The 24,592-nt window shown below is 43.0% G+C and overlaps 1 protein-coding gene across 1 annotated transcript in view; it reads left to right on the top strand.

Moving 5' to 3' along the window:
• Window positions 1-24,592, top strand: part of FAT3 (FAT atypical cadherin 3) — a 520,423-nt gene that overhangs the window by 305,379 nt on the left and 190,452 nt on the right. The window contains exon 3 of the mRNA XM_059708164.1: window positions 18,856-18,917. Coding sequence (XP_059564147.1) covers window positions 18,856-18,917 — 62 coding nt within the window. The remainder of the gene's footprint in view (window positions 1-18,855; window positions 18,918-24,592) is intronic.

Genomic DNA, 24,592 nt, shown 5'->3' with positions numbered 1-24,592 from the left:
ATATATATATATATATATATATCCCTAGCTGATTTGGCTCAATGGATAGAGTGTCAGCCTGAAAGGTTCTGGGTTCAATTCCAGTCAAGGACACATGCCTGGGTTATGGGCTTAATCCCCAATGGAGGGTGTGCAGGAGGCAGCCAATCAATGATTCTCTCTCATCATTGATGTTTCTATCTCTCTCTCCCTGTCCCTTCCTCTCTGAAACCAATAAAAAGATACACACACACACACACACACACACGTTTTGGAATGAACAAGATAAGTAAGTTATGTTCATTAAGGTATTTTCATCATTAGCACCACCTCTGAAAATTAAATCTGCTAGGTTTCATTCCTTGTTCCTCCTCTGAAATTGATCTTCCTCTGACTATTTTCTTAGCATTTTAATGGGATAAGAATCCTTGTTGCTGTCACTACTTACAGAGGTATCCCGAGACTTCATTTCCTACAGATTGAGTAGCTGAGAACTATAATTCTCAAAGAGGAAGCGTGAATGTTGTTACTCCCCTTGTGATCCTTGAGAAACATTTATCGTCTGTTTGCTCTACTGAGAAGCCAAATGAGCAGTGAAGAAAAAAATGCATCTTCTTAGGTAGGTTCAGAGAGAACCTCTTCTGTGCAGTTTGGAGGAGGAAAACAGTTCCTAAATGGGCACCTAGGTCATGTACTAAAGAACCTGCTCTTTATGTTTGATAGTGGTGAGCTTCTCTGGATAGAAATAGCACTTAAAGTTCATCTCAACAGCTTCAACTTAGAACCCAATGCGTAGCCATTAGGAGAAATTTAAAGCATACCCAGGAGGCTCCAAAAGTAAATATTTCTCTGGGCAGATGTGTTATAGCTGAATTAACTGGGTGTTTGTGCAACTGCAATGAATCGGAGAGATAACGGTCTTTATTGCCTGTAGATGTAGCCTCTGATTTCAAAATACAAGTGGTGTTAAATGTTCCCAGTAGAGGTTCAAGTCGTTTGCTGAGCAAACCATTGCTGCTGCCAGGTTATAATCTTACTGCCTTAGGTTATTTGTCCAATTCTAAGTAATGAGGTTCCCATCACCCTCCATTTGAGGTGTGTTTATCTTAAGAGAACTTGGGTCAAATTGAACTTAAATTTCACCTGACCTTATTCTCCTCTAAGGAGCCTTCCTAGAGGAGTGAAACACAAGATCCCTCCCTTTCATATTACTCCTCGTTTAAAGTTTTCACAGAAGAAAAACAAATGGTCTTCCCTTTTAGGCTGATTGTGTCATTTAGGGTGGTGCCCCCCGCCTCTCTGTTTCAGAGGTGAGAAAGCTGTAAAGAGGATGCTGCTGTCTGGATGCTCTGTTCGCTTCTCTTTTCTTCCAGAGACCACATGACAGGGGCAGCCTTTGTGAGAGTCCCTTTCTGGAAAGAGAAACACAACAGGGGGACAATGAGTGCAGAGGTTGAGGCCACAGGGCCCAGGAAAAAGAACCAGGGAATCCCTGAGAAGCAGTAAGCAACAAATGTCTGTCTGGCTTTCCACAATTGTTACCCTTGCATTTCACCAAGTTAAAAACTTTAATACCAATCGGAATGATCCAGCTAAGACCAGGGTAAGCCTGGTGTCTGATCACCAAAAGCCCTGAATATCAGGTTGAATCAGGATTCAACAGGCTACGAAGATGCGGTGGTAGGGAAGTCATGGATGATGGTGATGTGGTCAGCATAAGGAAGGTATTTACATGGGCTCATCACTTACTCTGCTCCAACCCTCATGCTACATGCTTATATATGTGTGATCATAATTTATAGTTTCAGTAAGCACATAATCTTGCTATTATTTTCCCCCTAACAGATGAGCAAAGAGAGTCAGCCCCATATCACATGGTAAATAAAGAACAAAGCTTGGGCTAGAGCCCAGTCTGTTTTAAATATGTTTTTTACTGATTTTTAGTGAGAGAGGAAGGGAGAGTGATGGAGAGATAGAAATATTGTTGAAAGAGGAGCATCATCTATTGGCTGCCTCTTGTATGTCCCCCATCAGGGATTGAGCCCACAACCTGGGCATGTGCCCTGACCGGGTTTCAGACCTGGGACCTCTTGGTTCCTGGGTCAATGCTCAAATGCTGAGCCACATTGGCTAATTGCCCAATATGTTTTATTCTGGTCATCTTAACTTAGATATGGCTGAGGTCAGCGTGATTGCTGCAAAGGCATTTCACCCACAGGCAAATGAGATGGCAGGCATTGTCCCCAAAGGGTCATACGTGAAAAATTCCTGAAGGAGATAAGGATCCTGATGCCTAGCCTGAAAGCATTCAATACACTCTTGTTGAGTGAATCAATGAATGGGATGACATTGAAACTGGGTTTTCAAATAGGTATGGTTAGGAAGAAGTTAGACAAAGCATGATGATTTAATTGTGGAATGGCTGGAGGGTTTGTCATTTCACATCCTTTTTTAGTCACATATCTATACTAAGGCCTAAGATATGAAAGACTTTAACCACTGTTCTATTTTGTTAATGTAACACTTTTTATTTGAAATAGCTCTTTTAAAGTTGTCTTATGCGTATCCTCTCATTTTCATTCATTCTCTCAATTGGTGTCTTCTAAAGCACTATGTCTAGGCACAGTGCACAGGAGGGTGAGGGCTAGAAAAGGGCTGGGATTTGATCAGAAAGTCCTTAACATCAGGTTGAGTTGGGACTTGACTCAATAGGCTACTGAGAAGTAGTGGTCAGGAAGTCCTGGGTGATGATAAATGGATGAGCTATGTGTAAGAATAGTTCTTATTATCCCTGGTGTAAGCGTGTTCGGTGTGGACTAACCCTAGGGAGTCACAGAGTGGTTATGTGACCTGCATAAGACCATAGACTATCTACCTAGAAATGCGTGATTGTGTGAGGAAGACAAAAGGAAGTTCTAAAGCAGTTCTGAGTGTTTTTGAGCCTGTGCATCAACTTATTGGAGCTAAGCATTGTGGAGTCTGACGAAGTGCTGCTCCTAGCTAGGCCTCAGTTTCCCCTCTGCAAACAGAAGTGGATGCCAGGGCAAGATAGTAAAAGCTCTCACTCACAGGCACCCAGCCTTGAAAACCTGCTCTTTGACAAGTTAGTCACAGAGATCTGGCGTTCGCTGTGGTCTAATGCTAGGGAGCCCAGCTGTCCTGGTTGGCCCAAGGCCGAGCGATGTCTTGGGATGTGGAATTGCCATTTTCAATGCTAAAGCCATGATAGTCTCGGGCAAAGTGGATGGTTGCTCACCCTACAAAAGGGTTGCTCCCAAGAGGAGGCAAAGGGAATAAATGGTATCTGGTGGGTGTTCTCCTATTATCCCATATGTGTACTTTGTTAGGGTCAGGTCTTGGCTAGTAATGTGGTCTTGGTCCCTTTATTTTGAGTGTGACAGGAATGGAAGGAGAACTTTTCCCACTGTCACCCACAGTGCTGTTTCATCATGTGCAAAAATGTAAAAACGCCTCCCTGTTAAAAGTTAAGAGCTGACTGACTCCGAAGGAGAAAGTATTATTTTTCTTCTGTTCCCAACCATAAATACTAAAAACATAAAATGTTACTTCACGGTCTCTTGAAGGGACTGTGGGACAGGCCCAGGGGTACTTCTTGCCGGTCTGCCTTTCCTGTCCCATCAGAATATGGCGAAAGTTCCTCTCTTCCTTGTCTACCTGACAAACGTCTACTCACTCCAACCAAAGGACCCCATTCTGAAAAGCATGTCCTTGCACCCCCAGGTGGGGTTCATGGCTGACCCCTCCATGCCCTCGTGTTACTTTCTTTGCATAATTCCTCCTACTGATTTATTCGCTGCTACTCCCCATCCTCTCAGAGTTCTCTGAAGCTCAGCACCCCAAGTGCCAGGCCAGCGGTGGGGCAGAAACTCTAGCTTGTGCTACATTAGAAACCCAGAGCCCAGAATGGCTGCTGAAGCATCCTGCCCTCTGTCCTGTCTGCTGGCTGGTTGATTACAACCTTCCAACATGCTCCTTCCCCATGGGAAAAAATGAACCCCATTAACATAATTTTAGACCTTAGGCTATTGAGCTTGAGTCCCAGGTTTTCTAGTGCCAGGGCACCTGTGCGGCACGAAAGCATTAAAATTGCAGCAAAATGAAATAATCATGTTGAATGGATGCTAAACCAGGCAGCAGCATTGACATGCACAAATACTAATCAGCCACTAATTACAACCAGAGAAGAACCGAGCTCATTCTCACTGAGAACGAAGGGCTGGCACTGTGTTATGAAGAGTTTAAAAACCCACACTCATCCCTGGCAGGGTAGCTTAGTTGGTAAGAGCATCATCCCCAAAACTTAAGGTTGCAGGTTTGATCTCCAGTCAGGGCACCTACAAGAAGCAACCAATGAATGCATAAATAAGAGGGACAACAAATAGATGCTTCTCTCTCTCTCTCTCTCTCTCTCTCTCTCTCTCTCTCTCCTTCTCTCTCTCTCTCTTTCTTCTTCTTCTTCTTCTTCTTCTTCTTCTTCTTCTTCTTCTTCTTCTTCTTCTTCTTCTTCTTCTTCTTCTTCTCCTTCTCCTTCTCCTTCTCCTTCTCCTTCTCCTTCTCCTTCTCCTTCTCCTTCTCCTTCTCCTTCTCCTTCTCCTTCTCCTTCTCCTTCTTCTCCTTCTCCTTCTCCTTCTCCTTCTCCTTCTCCTTCTCCTTCTCCTTCTCCTTCTCTCTCTCTCTCTCTCTCTCTCTCTCTCTCTCTCTCTCTCTCTCTCACACACACACACACACACACATCAGTAAAAATGCACACTCAGTCTCTGGATGCATAGCCATTTGTCCAATAGGTATTGAACACCAACAAAGATGACATTTCCTTTTGACATGGGTGGCGTGTTTATTTGGCTGGTTGGTTTTAAAATGGGTATCTCTTGTGTAAACTGTTGGTCCCAAAGAGGGGATGCCAAACTGCTGACAATGCAGGAGAAATGTTTTTGCAGCCCTGCTTCTGGCGCCTCGGCTGGACTGCAGGGAGGGGTGGAGGTTCACCTTGGGATGCAAGAGAAGGAATAAGAGAGACAGAAACCTGAACACGTGTGCCCCACAGACCCACCCTCGGCTGCAGCCTTTCATGTGGGATGTGCCAGGAACCGTGCCCGCATTTCCGGTCTGCTGTCACTGTTCTCATCACTGACATAGGAGAAGGCCCCAAACAAGCTCCTGCCACTTCTACCAAGAGAACCAATAGCGGGAAACGAAGGAAAACAATTACAGTGTGCTAGCTGAGGGGCACAGACTTAGGAGTCACACAGAGGAGGTCTCAATAGATATGTGTTTATGTTGCTTTTGTGGATAAATATGGAATAAACAGGAACTAGAGGCGGATGCCACGGAGGGCTTTGAGGCTGCCCAACTCCACGAGCCAGCCCCGATCTCACAGAACCAGCATTTGCTGCTCTCTGACTCCGCCTCACCTCTACTCTTTCAATGTCTCTCACTTTCTTGCCAATTTTTTTTTGTTTTCATTTCCTAAGCAGAAACTTCGTTACCCTTTTGATATTCCATAGCTGAGGTACCTCTTAGCACACTCCTTTCTAGATTACTGGTTGCATTTTGGATGGATGAACTCATTCGGCTCAGCCAGGAGTGTGAGCCTACAAGGCCCTTTGACTCCTCTTCCATTTCAGTGTTCACCATGGCATGCTTGGTGGACCTACAGAAGTCAGAGGCTGGCTGATTTTGCAACCCTCCCCATTGTCTTTCACCCGCGCCCCCCCATGGGAAATGAAACATGGGCTGAACCCTCTCTGACAGCTTAGCAATCCCTACTTATGAGACAGATTCTTGGATAAATAACAATTTAGTTAAACTGGAAGTAAAGGCAAAAGAGAAATGAAATACATAGTATAAAGAGTCAAGAAAAATATTAACATTGGCAATTTGCCATTTCCTCCCATTAACCTCAATTAACCACACAGACGGAGACTCTGACATACATTACCAAATTTTTTTTTTTTAAAAAAAACCACATGGCTTTATGAATGTGTAATGTTTTTTGTTAAAAATCAAAAATAGTAATTATCAGAGCACATAATTCTATTTTGAATTTATTTGGGAGCCTTTCCCAAAAGGAATGGAAGCTTTTGCAAGCAATAACATAAATGCCAGGTGATCATCCTCACATATATGGTCCATTACCTGCTATGGGTGGTGTGTATGTACATGCATTCACACATACTTCCATACATATTTTCAGTAGTACAGATTGTTCATCCAGCAAACTAATATGAACTGATCACCGTCCATATGCCAGGCATTGTGCTAAACATAAAAGATACAAAGATTAGCCTAGGCCAGTGATGGCGAACCTTTTGAGCTCGGCGTGTCAGCATTTTGAAAAACCCTGACTTAACTCTGGTGCCGTGTCACATATAGAAATTCTTTGATCTTTGCAACCATAGTAAAACAAAGATTTATATTTTTAATATTTATTTTATATATTTAAATGCTATTTAACAAAGAAAAATCAACCAAAAAAATGAGTTTGCGTGTCACCTCTGACACACGTGTCATAGGTTTGCCATCACTGGCCTAGGCTCTTAAAAGGTACTCTTGTAATGCACAATAAGTGAATAAAAATATGTTTGTCCTGGACAGGCCATGGTCTATTGATGGAAACAAACATGCAGACAGAATACAGTGTGGTAAAGCTATAACAGAATTTTTATAATGCTCTTTACATGATAGCAGAAGGAGTACACACCTTTTCCCAGAGTGGACAGCATTTTCCCCGAGCGAGTGTTTAGGATTCTAGCTCCTCCTTCATTTCCACTTAGAAAGAAAAAAAAAAAGTGTATGTTACTCCTAGCGAGGAAGAGGTTAATTGCTCCCCCATTCAATCATTGCTATGTTTCAAAGGAAGAAACTGAGGCATACAACAGTTTTAAAGACTTGCACAAAATTGCTGCACTGATAAATGATTAAGCACAAATTTCATTATTCTTGAAATTGATGGCCCTTCTTCCCAAAGAAGAGAAAGACCATAAAATTTCATTAATTCAGACTCTCATTGTGGATTATTTTATAGCAGTTGAAAAGGTGAGTTTGGTCCTGGTTGGGTAGCTCAAGCTGGTTCGAGTGTCGTCCCAATATGCCAAGTTTGCAGGTTCAATCCCTCGTCAGGACACATATAAGAAGCAACTAATGAATGCATACATAAGTGGAACAACAAATCAATGTTTCTCTCTCTCTCTCAAATCAATAAAAAGAATTTTTTTAAAAAGGAAATGTGGGAACACATGTTTACTAATTTCATAAGGTTAATGTTACTATTAACAGTGTTGCCTAGCAGAAGACCTGCTTGGACAGTCTCTAATGAATAGTACACAGTTTGTTTGCAATTAAAACATCAAAATGCTGGTTGTTAACATTAAAAGGTTTTGCAAATGGTTTGTTTCCAGTACATTAAATACTCCCCTGAGACTTTTCCACCCTATTAATTTACCTCGGTAGTACAAAGGTAAACTTCAACCAGCCACATAACTATTACAAATGTCCAGATAGGTGGAATGAAAAATGAGGTTTTACAGTAAATATGTAAAATTTAGAACAGAAAGAAAGCATTGAAGTATGTGAAAATTAACTTGAAAATGTGTGATATTTTTTTACAAGTGTTGTCAGTCTCCTGATAACATTCAAAGCTCTCCATAACAAGTGATATTTTTCCCGAGAATTTTTTAAATTAGGTTTTAAAACATTGCTCCTACCTAAGACTTTGTATCAGTCATGGAGCAAAGACATTCTTAATGACCTGGGTACCTACGAAGTACACACGTGTTCTCAAGCCTTGGCACCTCCTCCTCTGAGTCATTTGCACTTCATCCATCCTCCTGATTTCATCTGTCATGTGAAAACAGATGTAGAAACAAATTATTTCCAGTGAAATCATTTCTGAGGGGAGTGCGGTGGTGGTTTTCACACCTCCGGGGTGTGGAGGAATTAAACAACTTTACGGTGTTCATTCAAGTAAACAGAAGGAAACAAACTTTCAGTTGCCTGGTTATTAAATGTCCAGACATTGTCAGAGGGGACCAATCTAGGGACAATAAGGTTTCCCTTTTGAATGTAATCAGAATAGCATCCCAGTGCCTTTAGGGTTTTTACCGAACATAAAAGATAACACACAGCTTTGTATGGGTGCTGTGTCTGTTTTCAAACAGCATCTGCTTTGTGCAAGCTCTCTGCCAAGCACTTCGTCTGTACTGTTTGGTACCAAAAGCCTTTGAGAACTCCTATCCCCATTTCATAGACAGCAAAACTGAGGTCAGAGACGTTATGTAATTTGTCTTTGCTCACACAGCTAAGAAATAGCCGAGCCTGAATTTAAACTCCCACTTACCTTTTTAGGTTAGTCTTCTGTCTCCTTATTCTCTGCTACAGGTTAGGTATTGTAACTTTTTCCAACTTCTCAATTGGAATCTCATTCGCCATTTGAGGCCTGGTAAAAATACAACTTATTCTCTTATCTTTTCCAGTCGCACAATTCAGCATTATCTCTCCTTCTGCAGGGCACCCTGGGTTGTCAAGGACAATGTATTAGACCACACCTTGAATCACAGTTATTTGCCTGTGTGTCTGTCAACCTCAAGGGGTTGTTTGTTGCATGGAGGCAAATGAAGGCAAACGTGGGAACTTGTATCCTCGTGGCTCTTACCACCGTGCCTTCTGTCCAATGTGCTTCTTGGGGAATGTGTAGCATTACCTCTGCTCCAAGAATGCTGTACCTCTGCTCCAAGACTCCTGGGGGCCAGATGGAGCGGGGAGAGGTGTACACCTCAGGCAGTACAGGAGAGCATGCTGGCATGAACAAGCCACACTGTAACTGACACAAGCCAGTGTCTTAGGGGAAGATGACACAAAGCATGTGTCAGATCTAAAATAAGAACAAACCTGGTAACCAGGTAGTGGACTCCGTTGCTGGGAAGATTTAGATAGAGCCTTGTGGAATTCAGTGAGGACAGGCAGGAGACTGTGTGCCGTTGCATTGGCCTTGAAGTTCTTTTGGATTATAAAACTGAAGGATTTTCATTGTGGAAAAACTAGACAAATCAAAAATTAATTGTTGCAACCCCATCACCCAAGGATTACAACTGCACGGACAGTGATTCTCACCCTCGGCTGGATATTAGTCACCTGGAGTGTTTTGGAAATCCCTGTGCCTAGGCCTCCCCCCCCCCACCCCCAATACCTAATCATTCAGAGCCTCTGGCGGTGGGGCCTTGGCATCTGCCTATGTTAAAGCTCTCAGGAGATTCCAACACGCCGTCAAGTTTGAAAACCAGCAATGGCCTAAGGTCCAGGTTCTCAAAAAGGGGTGTCCTGTGAAGAGGCTGCAGTTCTGCATTGCTCACCTGCTCCCAGGTGCCACTGATGCTGCTAAGCCGTGCTACACTTTGAGGGCCTAGGACAGTGATGGCGAACCTTTTGAGCTCGGCGTGTCAGCATTTTGAAAAACCCTAACTTAACTCTGGTGCCGTGTCACATATAGAAATTTTTTGATCTTTGCAACCATAGTAAAACAAAGACGTATATTTTTGATATTTATTTTATATATTTAAATGCCATTTAACAAAGAAAAATCAACCAAAAAAATGAATTCGTTTGTCACTGCTGACACGCGTGTCCTAAGTTTGCCATCACTGACCTAGGGTATCTGCTGCCCTCGCAATAACACTTACCAATTCATGGATGACGGATTTCTTATGCATAAATCTTTGAACAATTTACTTAAACTGTGAGCATCAGTGTCCTTATCTGCCAGATGACAGGGGATGTAGTAGACATTTTACAGGGTTTGTTGCCCAAATGTCTAGACACATTTAAGGGAATCTCAGAATGGAAATGAGTCAAGATTAGACCCTTAAACACATATGATACTCCAGGCATCCTCTTTGGAGCTTCTAGTAAGAGTAACATCCTGTGAGCATTTAATACGTGCCAGGAACCAAGCTAAGCATTTTAAATCGGTTATTTAATTTAATAAGCCTCCTTTTACAGAGGAGGAGGCTGGTATTTAGAAAGCTAAGTAACTTGCCGAAGCACAGGCAGTCGCCTAGGGGTGGGGCTGGGATGTGAAGCCAGGCAGTCTGATGCCAGAGCCTGAGTGTGGTTGGCATACTGCTAACCAGTATACCAGGATGCTTCTCAGACTAGATCATCTCTAAGACCCATCCAGACAGTGTAATTTTGATTTCAGGACATTTAATTCTTCCTTATTTTGATCAACCAGTATTTAGAATTATGCAAAAAAAAAATCTTGGCAGAAAGAGAAGGGGAGAGATGTGCACCATATTGCACATCTGAGCACACACGTCGGTGGTATGTTCATGGCCCCTAAAGGTGGCATCATTTCATATTCCATCCTTAATCTCGGTTCACCATCTGTAGCTGAACTTCTCTGAAGAAATCCATATGTCATTCAAGGTTTAGCTAAAATCGCCTGGAGATTCATTCAGGTACATAAATACTTCTCCATCCCAGCCAAATCAAAAGGCAGAGCCGCGGGGCTATGTGAGATTTGCAGGAGAGCCATGAGGATTGGTGATGTGGAGAGGAATCGAGGTGAGGACATATGGGACTAGTGAAGTATTCTGGCAAAATTAAGCTCACAGCATCTCTGGTCCTAAGTGTGTGTGTGTGTTGGGGGGGGGGGGGCAGGACCACCTGCTACCAGAGAGAATTATTCAGAGGAAAGGCCTTTGGAAATACTACTATCCACCATAGATCTTCTTCATTACTTATTACTCCTCCTTTGTTTGCCACTATCTTATCCTTCCCCCTGGTGGCAGGTGCCTTGACCCAGATGTCCCTCACTGATCTAGTCTGCCATGAGTGGTACAATGAGGGACCAGAGCTTGCTTGCACCTCAACACTCTCTCGGGCTGTGGGCAACTCCATCTGTTAACTAGACCCCAAGGGAAAGTGCCAGGCGTGCCAGCGTCAGCACTTTTCCTTCACAAGCTGGCTCTTCCCTCGGCTACCTGTAGCAGCTACCGAATCCTGGGTCCAAAGGGGAAAGTGTTTCTGGCAGGAGAAATGCCGCCTCTGATTTCCCTGCTGCTAAGGCAGGAAATGCCTGGGCTCACAGAACGAGAACATGCAACGTACCTGTTACAGAAAGGCAATAGCTATGCAGCACGTTTGACTTTGGCTTTCAGGGTTTTCAGACTTTGGCTTAAGATGCCCCCTCAAAAAAAGGACACATATGTAATACCCTTTGTAATACTTTAAGCAATAAAGAAAGAAATAATAATAATAAAAAGATGCCCCCTCGCTTACACAGTTTTAAAGCTTCTGTGAGCATCTTGGAAGTAACTATTGATAAAGGAAGTTTGAGCTGCAGGTGTAAGCTCCCTCGGTGATTTCCCCTGTCAGGTTTTCTTAAGTAAATTTCATAGCAGCGCTGCATGCTCACTCCAGCAGCTCCAAATCTTTACACCTGCTGAAACCGCCCTTACTTCAGAAGCGTGTCTTCTGGGGCCAATTTCTAGAATCCTGTTTTTAACCCCCTCCTAACTGATGTTGTAAGTCTTTTATATTTTTTTCTTTTGTTTTATTCTTTTCTTTCCAAACGAGCATCCTATAGCCTGATACCACCCATTACTTAGTATTTTTAAAAATAAGCGTAATACATGTGTTCACTTCAACTGTAATTTTTTCTACAATCCTGAATCTGCACTTACTGTGACCCTTTTATTCTCTCTCTCAATTCATTGTACAGCCCTATGTCCGTGTGTAAATGTTGCAGGGAACATTTTAAGGCTTCCTGATGGGCTAAAAAGAGAGGTGGAGACAGAGGTTCTAGAAGTTATCCTCTTAGAGAAGAGACAATAAATTCCTGGGAATGACCAAGGTTTTTATTTTCCTCGTGAAAAACATACACCCAGGGTTAAATGACATTTTTACCTTTTCTCTTCTGAGAAGTATGCATATGGGTGTTCAAGTGTTGATGTTGTGGGTAAACAAAAACTAGACGACAGCCCCTCTTCCTGCCCAGGTGACCTACACAGCTGGACTCCGGTCCATCAAGAAGAAAGTGGTGAGAGTAGGGAGGAGAATCATGTCCTTTCAATGTCCTGATATTTATACTTTTTACATGGAAGAAACTTTAGGACATTCCTAGAAGAGGAAACAAGGGCCTAGAGAAAAGACGTGATTGCTGTAATCGCACAGCCAGTTACTGACAGCATTGAGACTGGGACCCAGGTCTCCTGGCTCCTAAGTGGGTAGCTTTGCCACCACTCCGCATGCTTGCCTGCCTGGGAAAGAGGCGAGATGCTTCAGAGTTTCTGGGTTTGAAACTGCTCAGTCACTGGAGACCTTGTGCAAGTTATTTACCTCAGTTTCCTTCTATAAATGGAGTCAGAACAGTTCCCATTTACCTGAATTCTTGTGAGATTAAATGAGAACACATAGGTAAACCGTTTAGTATAGGGCCTGGTACATAGTACTCAAATGTTGGACACTACCCTATTAGTATTTGCCCACCTTTCCCGTAAATTAGATAGACGTGGGAGAATGGTGGAATAGCCACAAAGCCCCTGTGCCTGACATTAAAGAATACAATTTTTCATCAGCAGCTGAAAAAAAATGTTTAAAGGCTCTCAGGAGTTATTCTAATGACCTCGCACTATCAGCATGGAAGAGGGTGTCCAAAAATGGGGAAAATATTAAAATCATTCAGAGAACAGAAGAGAGCATTCAGATAACGTTAACTCCCATGCTTTGGGACTATTATGGGCTCTTTATAAAACGATGTTGAGAATTCTGGGAGACTGCATCCATGTCACCATCATTCAAACATGTTTTGCTTGATACCTACAATGTGTCTGATTCTATGTTAAATACCAAGAACATGAGGTGAATAAGATCTAGTCACTACCCTCTAGTCTATATACTATCTGGAAAGACTGAATCTTCAAGGAATAACTAGAGCCAACTATTGGGTGATATGACTGCAGTATTTATATATTCAACAAATGTGATAGGCACTGATCCATGCTCCTGAGCTCAACTGGAACTACCCAGTCTCTGCTTTGCTGAAATCACGAGGGCGATTGAGGCAATAGTAGAGTCACATGCAGCATGCTAGAAGAGAGAAGGAGACCAGGGAACTGTCTGGAACAGGGGTGGGCAAACTTTTTGACTCGAGGGCCACAATGGGTTCTTAAACTGGACCGGAGGGCCGGAACAAAAGCATGGATGGAGTGTTTGTGTGAACTAATATAAATTCAAAGTAAACATCATTACATAAAAGGGTACGGTCTTTTTTTTTTTTTTTTTTTTTTTTTTAGTTTTATTCATTTCAAATGGGCCGGATCCAGCCCGCAGGCCGTAGTTTGCCCACGGCTGGTCTGGAAGGATGGTGAGGGGTTTATTGGATAGCTGGGGGTAGGCGTGGAGAAATGGGATATGAAAAAGACAGATTTAAAGCACTAATTTCAGTTCACAGGAATGATAATTCTAGTTTTATTTTTAAGACAAACCCAGCTTCCATGGGTCTTGGAAAATTATGCTGAAACAGCTAAGAACTACAGTGCTTCAAGTAGCACTTACAGAAAATGTGAATGTCAAGCAGTAGATTGCCCAGCTGCGTCCCAGGACACCCATGGGGAGAAGGAGCAGGGAAAAGATGTCATCCTACAAATGTCACGCCTCTGACCGTAACTGCTGAGGACAGGCTGAGTCCCCTTTGGACAGGCAGCCACGTGTCCATGCTCTCAGGCTGTTTCTGAGAGCGACTGTTAGACTCCTCCGTCTCCACAACAGAAAATCAAAAGTGGCCATTTGTAAAGTAATTGCACGGTCCCAGCCGTGTGCCCTCCCGCCTTCTTTACTGAGTATCATTCACTGCGGACTGAACTTGCCGCCCCCCCTTCCTCAACTGGAGGCTTGCATACGTAATTATATCAAATGATGTGTTTGTTTCTATCTCCGTGCCACATTCAGACGCCTGCCGGTGATTTATCTTTGAAATTCAATTTCGTCATGTCAGTCCCCAATTTACTGTGCCCAATGGGTCTGCAGTTTACATGCGTGATGTACATGCCTGTCTCCTGCGGAGATTGCAATGAGGTGGCCTTCCACGGTGATGAATCACAGCAGTTGCAGAGGGAGGTTGCTCTCCTTTATCCTTTTTCCTTTTCTAAAGCCCAACTGCCTTCTGCTCCAACAAAGTTGTTAAAAATGAAGATGCAGCTTTGGCGATTTCGACTAATTCCTCTGGACTGTGAGGGATGGCTCACTGCATTCCTTTCTGATGGTAAAATACACGGTGCTGCTGAAGCATCATAGCTCATCCTATGTGTGTTCCCTAAGTCCAGCGATTTTCAACCGGTGGGCTGCAAGAATTTTTAAAACATACAGTACCTGACTGTTTAGTCAGGGGCACTGACCTCTTTTGCCCTAGATTGTCAAATAAAAGAAATGACAGCAGTCAACACAACATTAACCATTAGTGTGAATGCCCTGTCTTGGACCATAAACATATAGGTCATATAATAGAGTTGCATCTTATTGGTCATGCTGCATAATAAGGTTGCATCTCATTGGTTAATTCTTGGTACCGGAAGTCCTTATATAGATTTATAGGCACCTGATTTTTTTTTAAAGGTTACTTTGGAGCCAAAAGGGGAAGTAATTAATATCATTTTTATTTCTGTTGTTACTATTATCATTTGTAAATCAATCAAATTATACCTTTTTTGCCAGCTTGGTAAAAAATATTTTTTTGGTGTGCCACGGAAATTTAGTAATTAGTTTATGCATGCCATGAGATGAAAAAGTTTGAAAATCACTGCTTTAGAAGGAAGAAAACTTTTGCCCGTTTTTGGCTTAGTTGTCCCTGGCTTGATGAGGATTATTTTTATCAGTGCAATAATTACCAGTTGTGGCTTTAACCCAAAATGTTTTGTTCATTATTGTTATGCTCCAGATCCCCATGGACAAACCTGATCACTCTCTTCCTTCCAACCCCTCTTCATGCCTGATTCCTAAATAACTCACTCACCCCATCATCCATTCAACAAATATTTTGAAATGTCTGACTTTTCCAACTAGGAAGATTTGTTAAAATCTAAAAGACAGAGTTATGGTTCCCTATTGATGTATAATTATATAAAACTAGAGGCCTGGTGCACGAAATTCTTGCACAGGTACGGTCCCTAGGCTTGGCCTATGATCAGGGCCATCTTCCCCAGCTGTCTGCAGCCAGCCCTGCCCCCCACCACCACCCACCCCCGGTTCCCCTAGTGTTTATATAATAAAACATTGAAAACTCACATTCAAACAGCTGTGAAAGGATGAGTATACTGTTTACATTTATAATTCCGGTTCAATGAGTTGGCATTTTTTAAGGAAAGTGGTTAAAACCCTTAAAAATTCAAGTCTATAATTTTAGAGTATTTTCATTACTCACCCTCCCCCCCAAAAAAAGAAACATTGTGCCCATTAGTAGTTAATCCCTGTCCGAAAGCTGACCTCATCTGATTTCCTACCCATTAGACACTTTTATCTTATTTCTGTGAAAATAAAGGCAATACAAACCTAGAGACCTGAAGCCCACAGAGGCTGGCCTGCCTTTCTTGCAGGTGTAGATGTTGTTTGTCTTCCTCACAGCCCCAGGTTCACTGTTGTGTATGCTGTTTCAGACTTTTCAGGAAGCCTGTAGCTTCCTCTGTTGGCTGATGAATATGTGAAAAACACATCTTGGTGAAGGTATACAGATGGGAGGGGAGTCACTGCTCTCTCAGTTACACATGCGCTTTATTAAAATGTGTGACCCTCCTAAAAAATTACCCTAAGAATGATCAGGGGAGGAAGCTGGCCTCTTCCCTGGGCCCCGTTACACTGCAGTGGGCTGTGAAACTCTGCGAGTAGGACCTCAAATGACACGAGTGCCCTCAGGGGAACAGAGGGCAAAGGGCTCCTGAAGAGCAGCAGGCAGGCAGCAGAGTAGAAGTGACAGCCCTTCATCCATTCAGAGCCTCAATACAACAAGTATTTCTCATTCTCACTGTGACCCCTCACAGAGGATGCTCCCGGAAGAGGTGAAAGCCCCCTCCCCCATTTGAGAAGACAGTGACTTCTCACTTGGAAAGGGCCTCTGTGACATATGACCTTATAGGGTAGACTAGCCTGAAAATGAAGGCATCGTATTGGCGTGTTAGATGTCCACTGGTGTGACCACATCGACCCATAGTCAACATGAACCAGGGAGCTGTGCTCCCTTTTATTCCTCTTTTATCACCCCACCCACTAGTGCACTCACACATCATCTCCATCTCCCCTTTGCTCACCCCCGGGCACACACTGAGCCTGATCGTCTGCTCCAGATGCTGAAGCAGCTCAGTGTACGCCCATCCTGCATGTGGCTGAGCAGAAACACTAATATCAATAAAGAATCATAGTGAGATTCAGCAAAGGGTCATGGGATGATGTAATCCTTCTCTTAGAATCAGTGGGCCTTCTCAGGCATCACCCCAAGAGATTCAGATGCAGTAAATGGGGTGGAGTGGGACATAGAATCTAATTGTTGAGTCTCCCTGGGAGCTCTGATGGGGAGCTGGAAAAGAGAAGTTACTGATTCTCTCCCTTACAATTCCTGATAACAGTCTTCTCTCCACAACCTTGAACAGTTGCTCGTCTTTGTATCTGAGAGTGAGGAGGATGTCACCATTCACAGAGAGGACCTCAATCAATGGCTTCAAATAAATGTTCAAGGCACCCACATTCTGCCCACCATCATAGACTTTCCTTACACACTAAGCCAGTGATGGCGAACCTATGACACACGTGTCAGAGGTGACACGCGAACTCATTTTTTTGGTTGATTTTTCTTTGTTAAATGGCATTTAAATATATAAAATAAATACCAAAAATATAAGTCTTTGTTTTACTATGGTTGCAAAGATCAAAAAATTTCTATATGTGACACGGCACCAGAGTTAAGTTAGGGTTTTTCAAAATGCTGACACGCCGAGCTCAAAAGGTTCACCATCACTGCACTAAGCAGTACCCTCCCAAGCAAACATTCTAAGTCTGTAGTAAAATTGAAGATTAAAATATAAATAATCTCTCTCTTCCACAGCAATTTTTGTCAACTGAGCATTAATGAAGTTCCCATTCTTTGTTTTAGGGCACAAGCTAGGTGGGTTTATGAATGAAAAGTCAGGCCCTTCCCATGAAGGAACTGGGTCAACTTGTCTGTTGGTGAAATGCAGACATATGAGCAAAGGATGATCATAGAGGGCAAAGCACAATGATGGTGGAGGACACCGTTCTGTTGGGACATGTCACATGGGCACTTACCCTGGCTAACACCTGAGTTAACAGCTGATCTACATTTGAAGTCAGTGGGTGAAGTAGTGGAGTGGGACACATTCCAGGAAGAATTCACAGAAAGGCAGGTCATTTGTGCAGTGGTAACATGGATTTCCCTTCATAGGATTGTAGACAGGTGAGAAAGGAGGGGAGGGGAGTGGCTTGTAAAGAGCCCTGCTACTCCCAGTGGGATTTTATTTTGAAGGCCATTTAACTGCCTATGGGCCTCTTCTTGGTTTTCTCTAAGGCCTACCACGTACTCCCACCCACCACCTCTGTATAAAATAAAAGCTGGAGGTCATGAGATCCTCAGCCAACCTCAGTAGGAGAGCTTTTCCTTATTCCACGTACTTTGCCAACCTTGGGAGTGAGCTTTTCATGGGGTTTTACTCTTGGCGGCAATTTCCTGTCAGTCAGCATATGTCATGAAAACAGCCCCATCCATAAGTCTCTTGTCTTCAGGGACATTGCAGAATCAAGAAATGGCATGTAAGTTTGACCTCCTAATTGCCATTTGACAATAATAATAATAAAACCTGCAAGAGACAAATTGGTGCAATAAGCTGGGTGGCTGGAGGTTTTGCCTTCGCATTCCCTTTGCTTTGTCTTTATACTCAAATGGGCGATTCATTTATGAGAAACACCATTCAAAGGAAAGATAGGCATTTCCCAGGTGGGACTTATTTTGTGTGAAGATTTAAACACATAATAAATGATAAAATTACAGTATGAAATCTTAGGTATGTGAGTTATTAAATTTGCAATAATTTTGTGCACAATAGTTATTACAGAAATAACCTTCTTTGTCAAGTTTAACAAAAAAAAATTATAAGCATAAAAAGGTTAAATAAGAAAGTGCTGTTTCATAGCCTGAATCTAATCTGCATCAACAACATATTAATTGTTCAAGAACTCTAAACTCTTTAATGAGGTTCCTACTGTATAATTTTAATCATATGCAAATAAATCATTGAAATTCCTTCTTATCAGAAAAACAATGGTTCTTCAGTGAGTTTTTATGTCCCCAAAGTGATTACATTACCTGAGGTAAGCAAAACCCCAACACAGTTTTCAAGTTTTCTTTGTAAATGTTATTTTGCTTTAAGAATAATTCTGGTGTGTCTCAGTGGTTAGAGCTGTCAGCCCTCACACTGAAGGATCATGGGTTCGATTCCTGGTCAAGGGCAGGTACCTGGGTTGCAGGTTCAATCGTCAGCCCCTGGTCAAGTGTATGCAGGAGGCAACCCATCTATGTATGTCTCTCTGTCTTCTCCTTCCTCCCTCCCTTCCACTCTCTCTAAACATCAATGGAAAAAATATCCTCGGGTGAGGATTAACCTAAAAATAACAGAATAATTCTGAAGATTCCTAAACTGCTTATCCAGAAATAAAACAAAGAAGAATTCTGAGACCATCTTATTGCCACTGGGACTGGAAAATTACAGTTTCTCATCACTTCTGCTTTTTCTTTAACTGGACTTATTTCTCACCCTCCATACCCCAGATATTTAAAAGTCAAATATTCTCATTTCTACACAGGTCTGATTACAACAACTTCAAGGAAACTGGATCGAGAACAACAGGCAGAACATTTTCTGGAGGTAAGCGCATAGAGGCAACTGACACTCATTAAAACTCACTTTCACTGAACTTCTTTAACCTTCCACATAGACTATAACTTTACTATCTTTGATCACTGGCCTACACAGTGAAGGTGTTTACCTGGGGTTGACTGGTCCTGAATTTGGAGATTTCTCATACATTGGTCTGTATGCACGCCTGTGTGCCCAGCAAGGGAAGCAGAGCAGCCTTTGCATTCTGCTGAAAACAAGCAGATGCATGGATGTCTCTTCCTTGACTTCAGGCTCCTTGGTCAACTATAGGAAAAGAAAGTTCAGGAACAGAGCCCTCTGAGCCTCAGCTGCAGAGCGAGAAGGAGCAGAATGCTGCCCTGAGAGTGAAGTGCATCATTTGTGAAGCGCCTGGCTTTGCTCCTCTTTTATTTTTTCCCCTGGAAGAGATTTGAGGAAGGGAAGGCTGCGAGTTGATTCACTGCCCAAGATGACTTTTCTGAAACTATAAAATGCACTCCTATAATTCATTAAGACAGAAACAGCAGAATTATAAACTATAAGAACATTATTTCTGGATGGGAAAAAGAAACACCAGAAGGGGAAAGATGGAAAAATAGGCATGAAAGAGCTTTGTGGAACAGTCTTTCCGTACATATCTCAAGTATGTTTATTGGGAAGCTTGAAGTCCAAGGTGTATGTGCGACATTGTGATTTAAGTATGATTGTCTGGTACGGAACAGATGACAATGCTTAGAAGTTAGGGGTTTGTGAGGTGTTGCAATGAGTCTGTGCTTTTAAGATGATCTGTTAGAGTTTAAGAAACACTGGAATTCACAGGTCCTCTTGGCATACACACACGCACACACACACACTCACACACACGTGCATGCCCCTCAGATCCCTGCTGTTCTCCTTTAAATCAGTTCACTTGTAATGACATATAAAGAACAGTGGACTAGGAATCAGTGCCCTTGGGTCCCAGAACTGCACTGCCATGATTGGCGTGAAGTCTCGGAAGCTGTTTCAGTGCCCTGGACCTCGGTTTCCCCTACTGTGAAATGTGACACATAATTACTACTCCGTATACCTCAAAGCATCGCTATTAGGATCAAATCTTACATTCTTATATCACAGTCTGTTTAAAGCTCTTAAGGCATAATGTACATAATAAAGGGTCATTATTATGATGATGCAGCATCCTGATAACCCTTTTAAAACATTGCAATCATCTTTTAAGATCAAAGACTCCAGGCTGCCAAAAAATAGTAATTCTAATTTTTTTTTCAAAATTACACTAATGGGCTGTGGTATGTACCTGGTCCAGAATTAGAGAACGTTTGCCAGAACAGTAACACTTTATATTGTCTTGTGCTCCTTGCCTTTGCAGCAGAGTCCAGGATTCCTGGGGAGGCTGTGTTCTCAAATAGTGGAACCCATTACCTGCCTGAAGGGAAATGGGAGGGGCTCTCATTAGCTGGGGAATCTGCCTGAGATCACTTACTGGCTTGTCCCTGGAAAGGTGGTGTATTCAGGGTGTGTGTGGTGCAGTGTGACTGTAGAGAAAAACACAGGAGTGTTTTCCAGGCATGTGAGTATACATCCTTTATAGACTTTCCTCAATACTGACCAAACATTCTGGTTCTTTAGACAGACATGATGGATCTGGTCCATCATGGCTTAGTGTCTGGTATCATCTGCCTAACGAAGTAGCGTAGTAGAGCAGTTAACAACCTCCGAGAGCTGTTGGGAGAATCAAATATGAAATCTTTGTCAAACATCCAGTCCAATATCTGGTGCTAAGCAGGTGCTCAGTAAAGTATAGTTATAATCACTGTGATTTTAATTATTATTATATCCTATATAATAAAACCCTAATATGCAAATCGACCAAATGAAGGAATGGCCAGTCGCTATGATGAGCACTGACCACCAGGGGGCAGACACTCAATGCAGGAGCTGCCCCCTGCTAGTCAGTGCGTTCCCACAGGGGGAGTGCAGCTTGGCCAGAAGCCGGGCTCACAGCTGGCGAGCACAGTAGCCGTGGTGGGAGCCCCTCCCATCTCCATGTCAGTGCTAAGGACCCCTCAGGGGATGTCCAACTGCTGGCTTAGGCCCGCTCGGCACAAGCCAGGCTGAGGAGATCCTTCCCCTCCCCCCAGTGCATGAATGTCATGCACCAGGCCTCTAATATTGTCATAATACCTGAGCCCTCTTAAAGATCTGACTCATCTCCACATTCCAAGATGATAGTAGCTCCAGGCACTGGAATGCAGAAGGAGCCCAGGCAGCAACCCCTGGACTCTGCCATGTTGTAGGGGCTGCCCTATGTGCTAGAGATACAGAGTGAACATGAAGGATGGAAAAACACGTGATAAAGAAAGAAATGCTATGAGTTCAGCTACAAGCTCTCTGAGGCCACTCAAAGAAGGTTCCAGGGCAGTGCCTGAAAGTGGGGTTTGGTGTAGTCAATGTTCAATAGGCTAGCTAGGAGGACCTCTTTAAAGAGATAGCAACTTGGTGACATGAAGCCAAGATTCTATTCAAGGCCAGTATGACTACCAAGGCCAGAGTGATTAAGGGTAGAAAGGTAGAGGAGGGGGGTAAATGTGGTAGTATAACAGTTGGAGAAAGCAACCAGGGCTGTAGTAACGGTTCTGAAATATTTCTGAGTGCAGTGACAAGTCATTAAGGTGGCATGACATGATACCATTGCCAGTGTAAGAGGTAGATGGCTGCTCTCCTGGGCAGACAGGATGGGGCAGGGCACAAGTAGTGGGGTCTTTTAGTGGGAGCCAGAGATGATGGAGGTTTGGATGAGCATTGTTAAAAACTGATGAGCCCTAACTGGTTTGGCTCAATGGAAGAGCGTCGGCCTGTGGACTGAAGAGTCCCAAGTTCAATTCTGGTCAAAGGCATGTACCTTGGTTGTGGGCACATCCCCAGTAAGCGGTGTGCAGGAGGCAGCTGATCAATGTTTCTCTCTCATCGATATTTCTAACTCTATCCCTCTCCCTTCCTCTCTGTAAAAAATCAATAATATATATATATTTAAATAAAAATGATGAGAGAAGACTAGGTGATAGAAACACACTTTATTTAACACTTCGTTGAGTGGACTGTCTCCATTTAGAGAACTGCAAAGCGGGGCTGAAGGCAGGGTGCTTTAATAGAATAAAGAATAAAGAACAAGGGAGAGAAAAAGAGGAAATATCTCATCAGCTGGGACTACATAGTCAGCTTTGCTTGGGGTGAGAAGGCACAGGGTTGGGTTGGTGGTCGGGCATGGCTGGCTGGGTATGCTGCATTTCTGGTCAAGCAGAGTATTGACAGGGTCAGAAACGTTACCTGTTTCAGTTTTTGACCTGGCACCCTGGACAGGAGCACTTCCATGCTGGGCCTAGAAAGTTATTTCAACAGGGTGAAGGCAGTGGTTCAAAGCAGCACACTGGCCTTCCTGAGTTGTCAGAATGGAGATTTTTAAAACTAGATCATTTGAGCCATACTAACTTGTCTTCTGCATGCTTCCAGGGATCACCTCCTGCTGCAGAAACAACTTAAATCAATCTCTCTCTCTCTCTCTCTCTCTCTCTCTCTCTCTCTCTCTCTCCCTCTCTCTCTCTCCCTCTCTCTCTCATATAATTCTAGGCCACATTGCTTTTTTACAGATAATATTGCTGTGACAATCTGAAGAACATTCATATCTTTTCTTTAAATTTAAATGTTTTCATTGATTTCTTGAAAGGGGGGAGAGAAAGGAGAGAGAGAGAGAGAGAGAGAGAGAGAGAGAGAGAGAGAGAGAGAGAGAGAGAGAGAAAAGAAGAGGGAGGGAAAGAAAGAAAAAGGTCAATGATAAGAGAGAATCATTGATTAGCTGCCTCCGGCAAGCCCCTTTACTTGGGATCAAGCCTGCAACCCAGGTATGTGCCCTGACCAGAAATCTAACCAGTGACCTCTGGGTGCATGGGATGATGCTCAACCAACTGAGCCACACCAGCCAGGGCCATTTATTTTTTCTGAATGGATCGTAGAAAGAATATCAGTTTAACTCAGTCCTGCAAAATACATACATACATGCATACATATATACATACATACTTAATATACCATATATATCCAATATAATAAAGGCTAATATGCTAAGTGTCCAGTCGGCCATTCAACCAATCAAAGTGTAATATGCTAATGATACACTAAGGCCGCTCAACTGCTCGCTATGATGTGCACTGACCACCAGGGGGCAGATGCTCCGACCAGTAGGTTAGCTTTCTGCTGGGGTCCAGCTGATTGGGACTGAGCAAGATGGGCCGGACACTCCCTGGAGCCCTCCTGCAGTCCCTCCCCGGCTGGCCAACCTCCCACGTCTCTCCCCGGCCCCAGTAGTGCACTGGTGGGATCCCTCAGCCTGGTCTGCTCCCTCTCACAATCTGGGCTGAGGGACTCTCCCCCCCCCGCCCCCCCCCGCAAGTGCATGAATTTCGTGCACTGGGCTTCCAGTGTGTGAGTGTGTGTGTGTGTGTGTGTGTGTGTGTGTGTGTGTGTGTGTATCATCCAGATTAGTGTTCTGCACTGTACACACGTTTTTATATCTGATGATACATGTGTCATTTGTAAGTACTATGTGGGGGTGATTAACCTCCTGGAGAGCCTTTAATTGCTAAGATAACCCTATGCTCCTCTTAAACTCCTATTAACCTCTGGCTCTATTTTATATTTCTCCATCCCAATAAAATTAAATTTCTCTTCTTGAAAGGAGTCATTTAGAATCTGACCTGGCAGGTGCTCTTATGAATAAGTAACCAGGAGGACATTAATGATTTGTTTGTAGTTTTCAATCCTTATGATAGTAGGCACTTTTTACACTGTTGGGTGTCTGCCTGTACATTGATTTAAGATATTTAGCTTGACCATGTATGGGCTGTAAGGGTTTTTGAGTCTGTAAGCATTCACCTTAAATCTCTGACTATAGGAGGAAAGTTATTAACAGAATCCAAGGGACTTGCAAAAAAAGCAAGAACAAAGAACTGTAGAAAAATTCACAAGTATAGCTTATACTTCTTAGGTGAAGTCTGAGCTCTAAACTCTTGCCTAATTTGGAAGTCTGTTATGTGAAAATAATTGGTCTGATCTTCTCTCCCTCCCATAAAATGCAAAAGTCAGGAATTTTCAGCTCACTTACTCAAAGTCATATACATAACTTTATAGCCAATTATGATGATAGTGGAGGTAGAAGCCTAATCCCAGCAAATAGGTGCAAGAAGTTGGTAATGGATGCATAAAGTAAATAGTGAGTTAACATTTTAGCTTAGTGGTTGTGACTTCAGCCCTGATTACCTCATTATCAGAGATGGCAGCTGTGAAATAAAGAAATAAAGGCACTAACTCTTTCTTATAATCACTTGTACAGATTGTTTCCTCACCTCCTAAATTTAAACTCCTTGTGGGATTGAAACTTGATTTATCAAGCTAGTCAATGGAAGTGGTGTGGGAAGGCCTGGATGTTACATTCAGGTAGGCCCGTGGTGCTATTTTAGAGCTACTCACAGAGCTTAGAGAGGCCACTGGACCTCTCTGAACCCCCTTTTCCTCATCTGTAACAATGCCTAACATAGCATTGATGGAAAGAGTATATGAAATGACAGGTAAAAAGTGCTCAGGATGCTGCCTGTTAGACAGTAAGTGTTCCCTGAATGGTGGTGGCTGTT

Source organism: Myotis daubentonii, chromosome 9 (assembly GCF_963259705.1).
Source record: "Myotis daubentonii chromosome 9, mMyoDau2.1, whole genome shotgun sequence".
NCBI classification, from domain to species: Eukaryota; Metazoa; Chordata; class Mammalia; order Chiroptera; family Vespertilionidae; genus Myotis; species Myotis daubentonii.
This window is presented reverse-complemented; position numbering and strand designations above follow the sequence as displayed.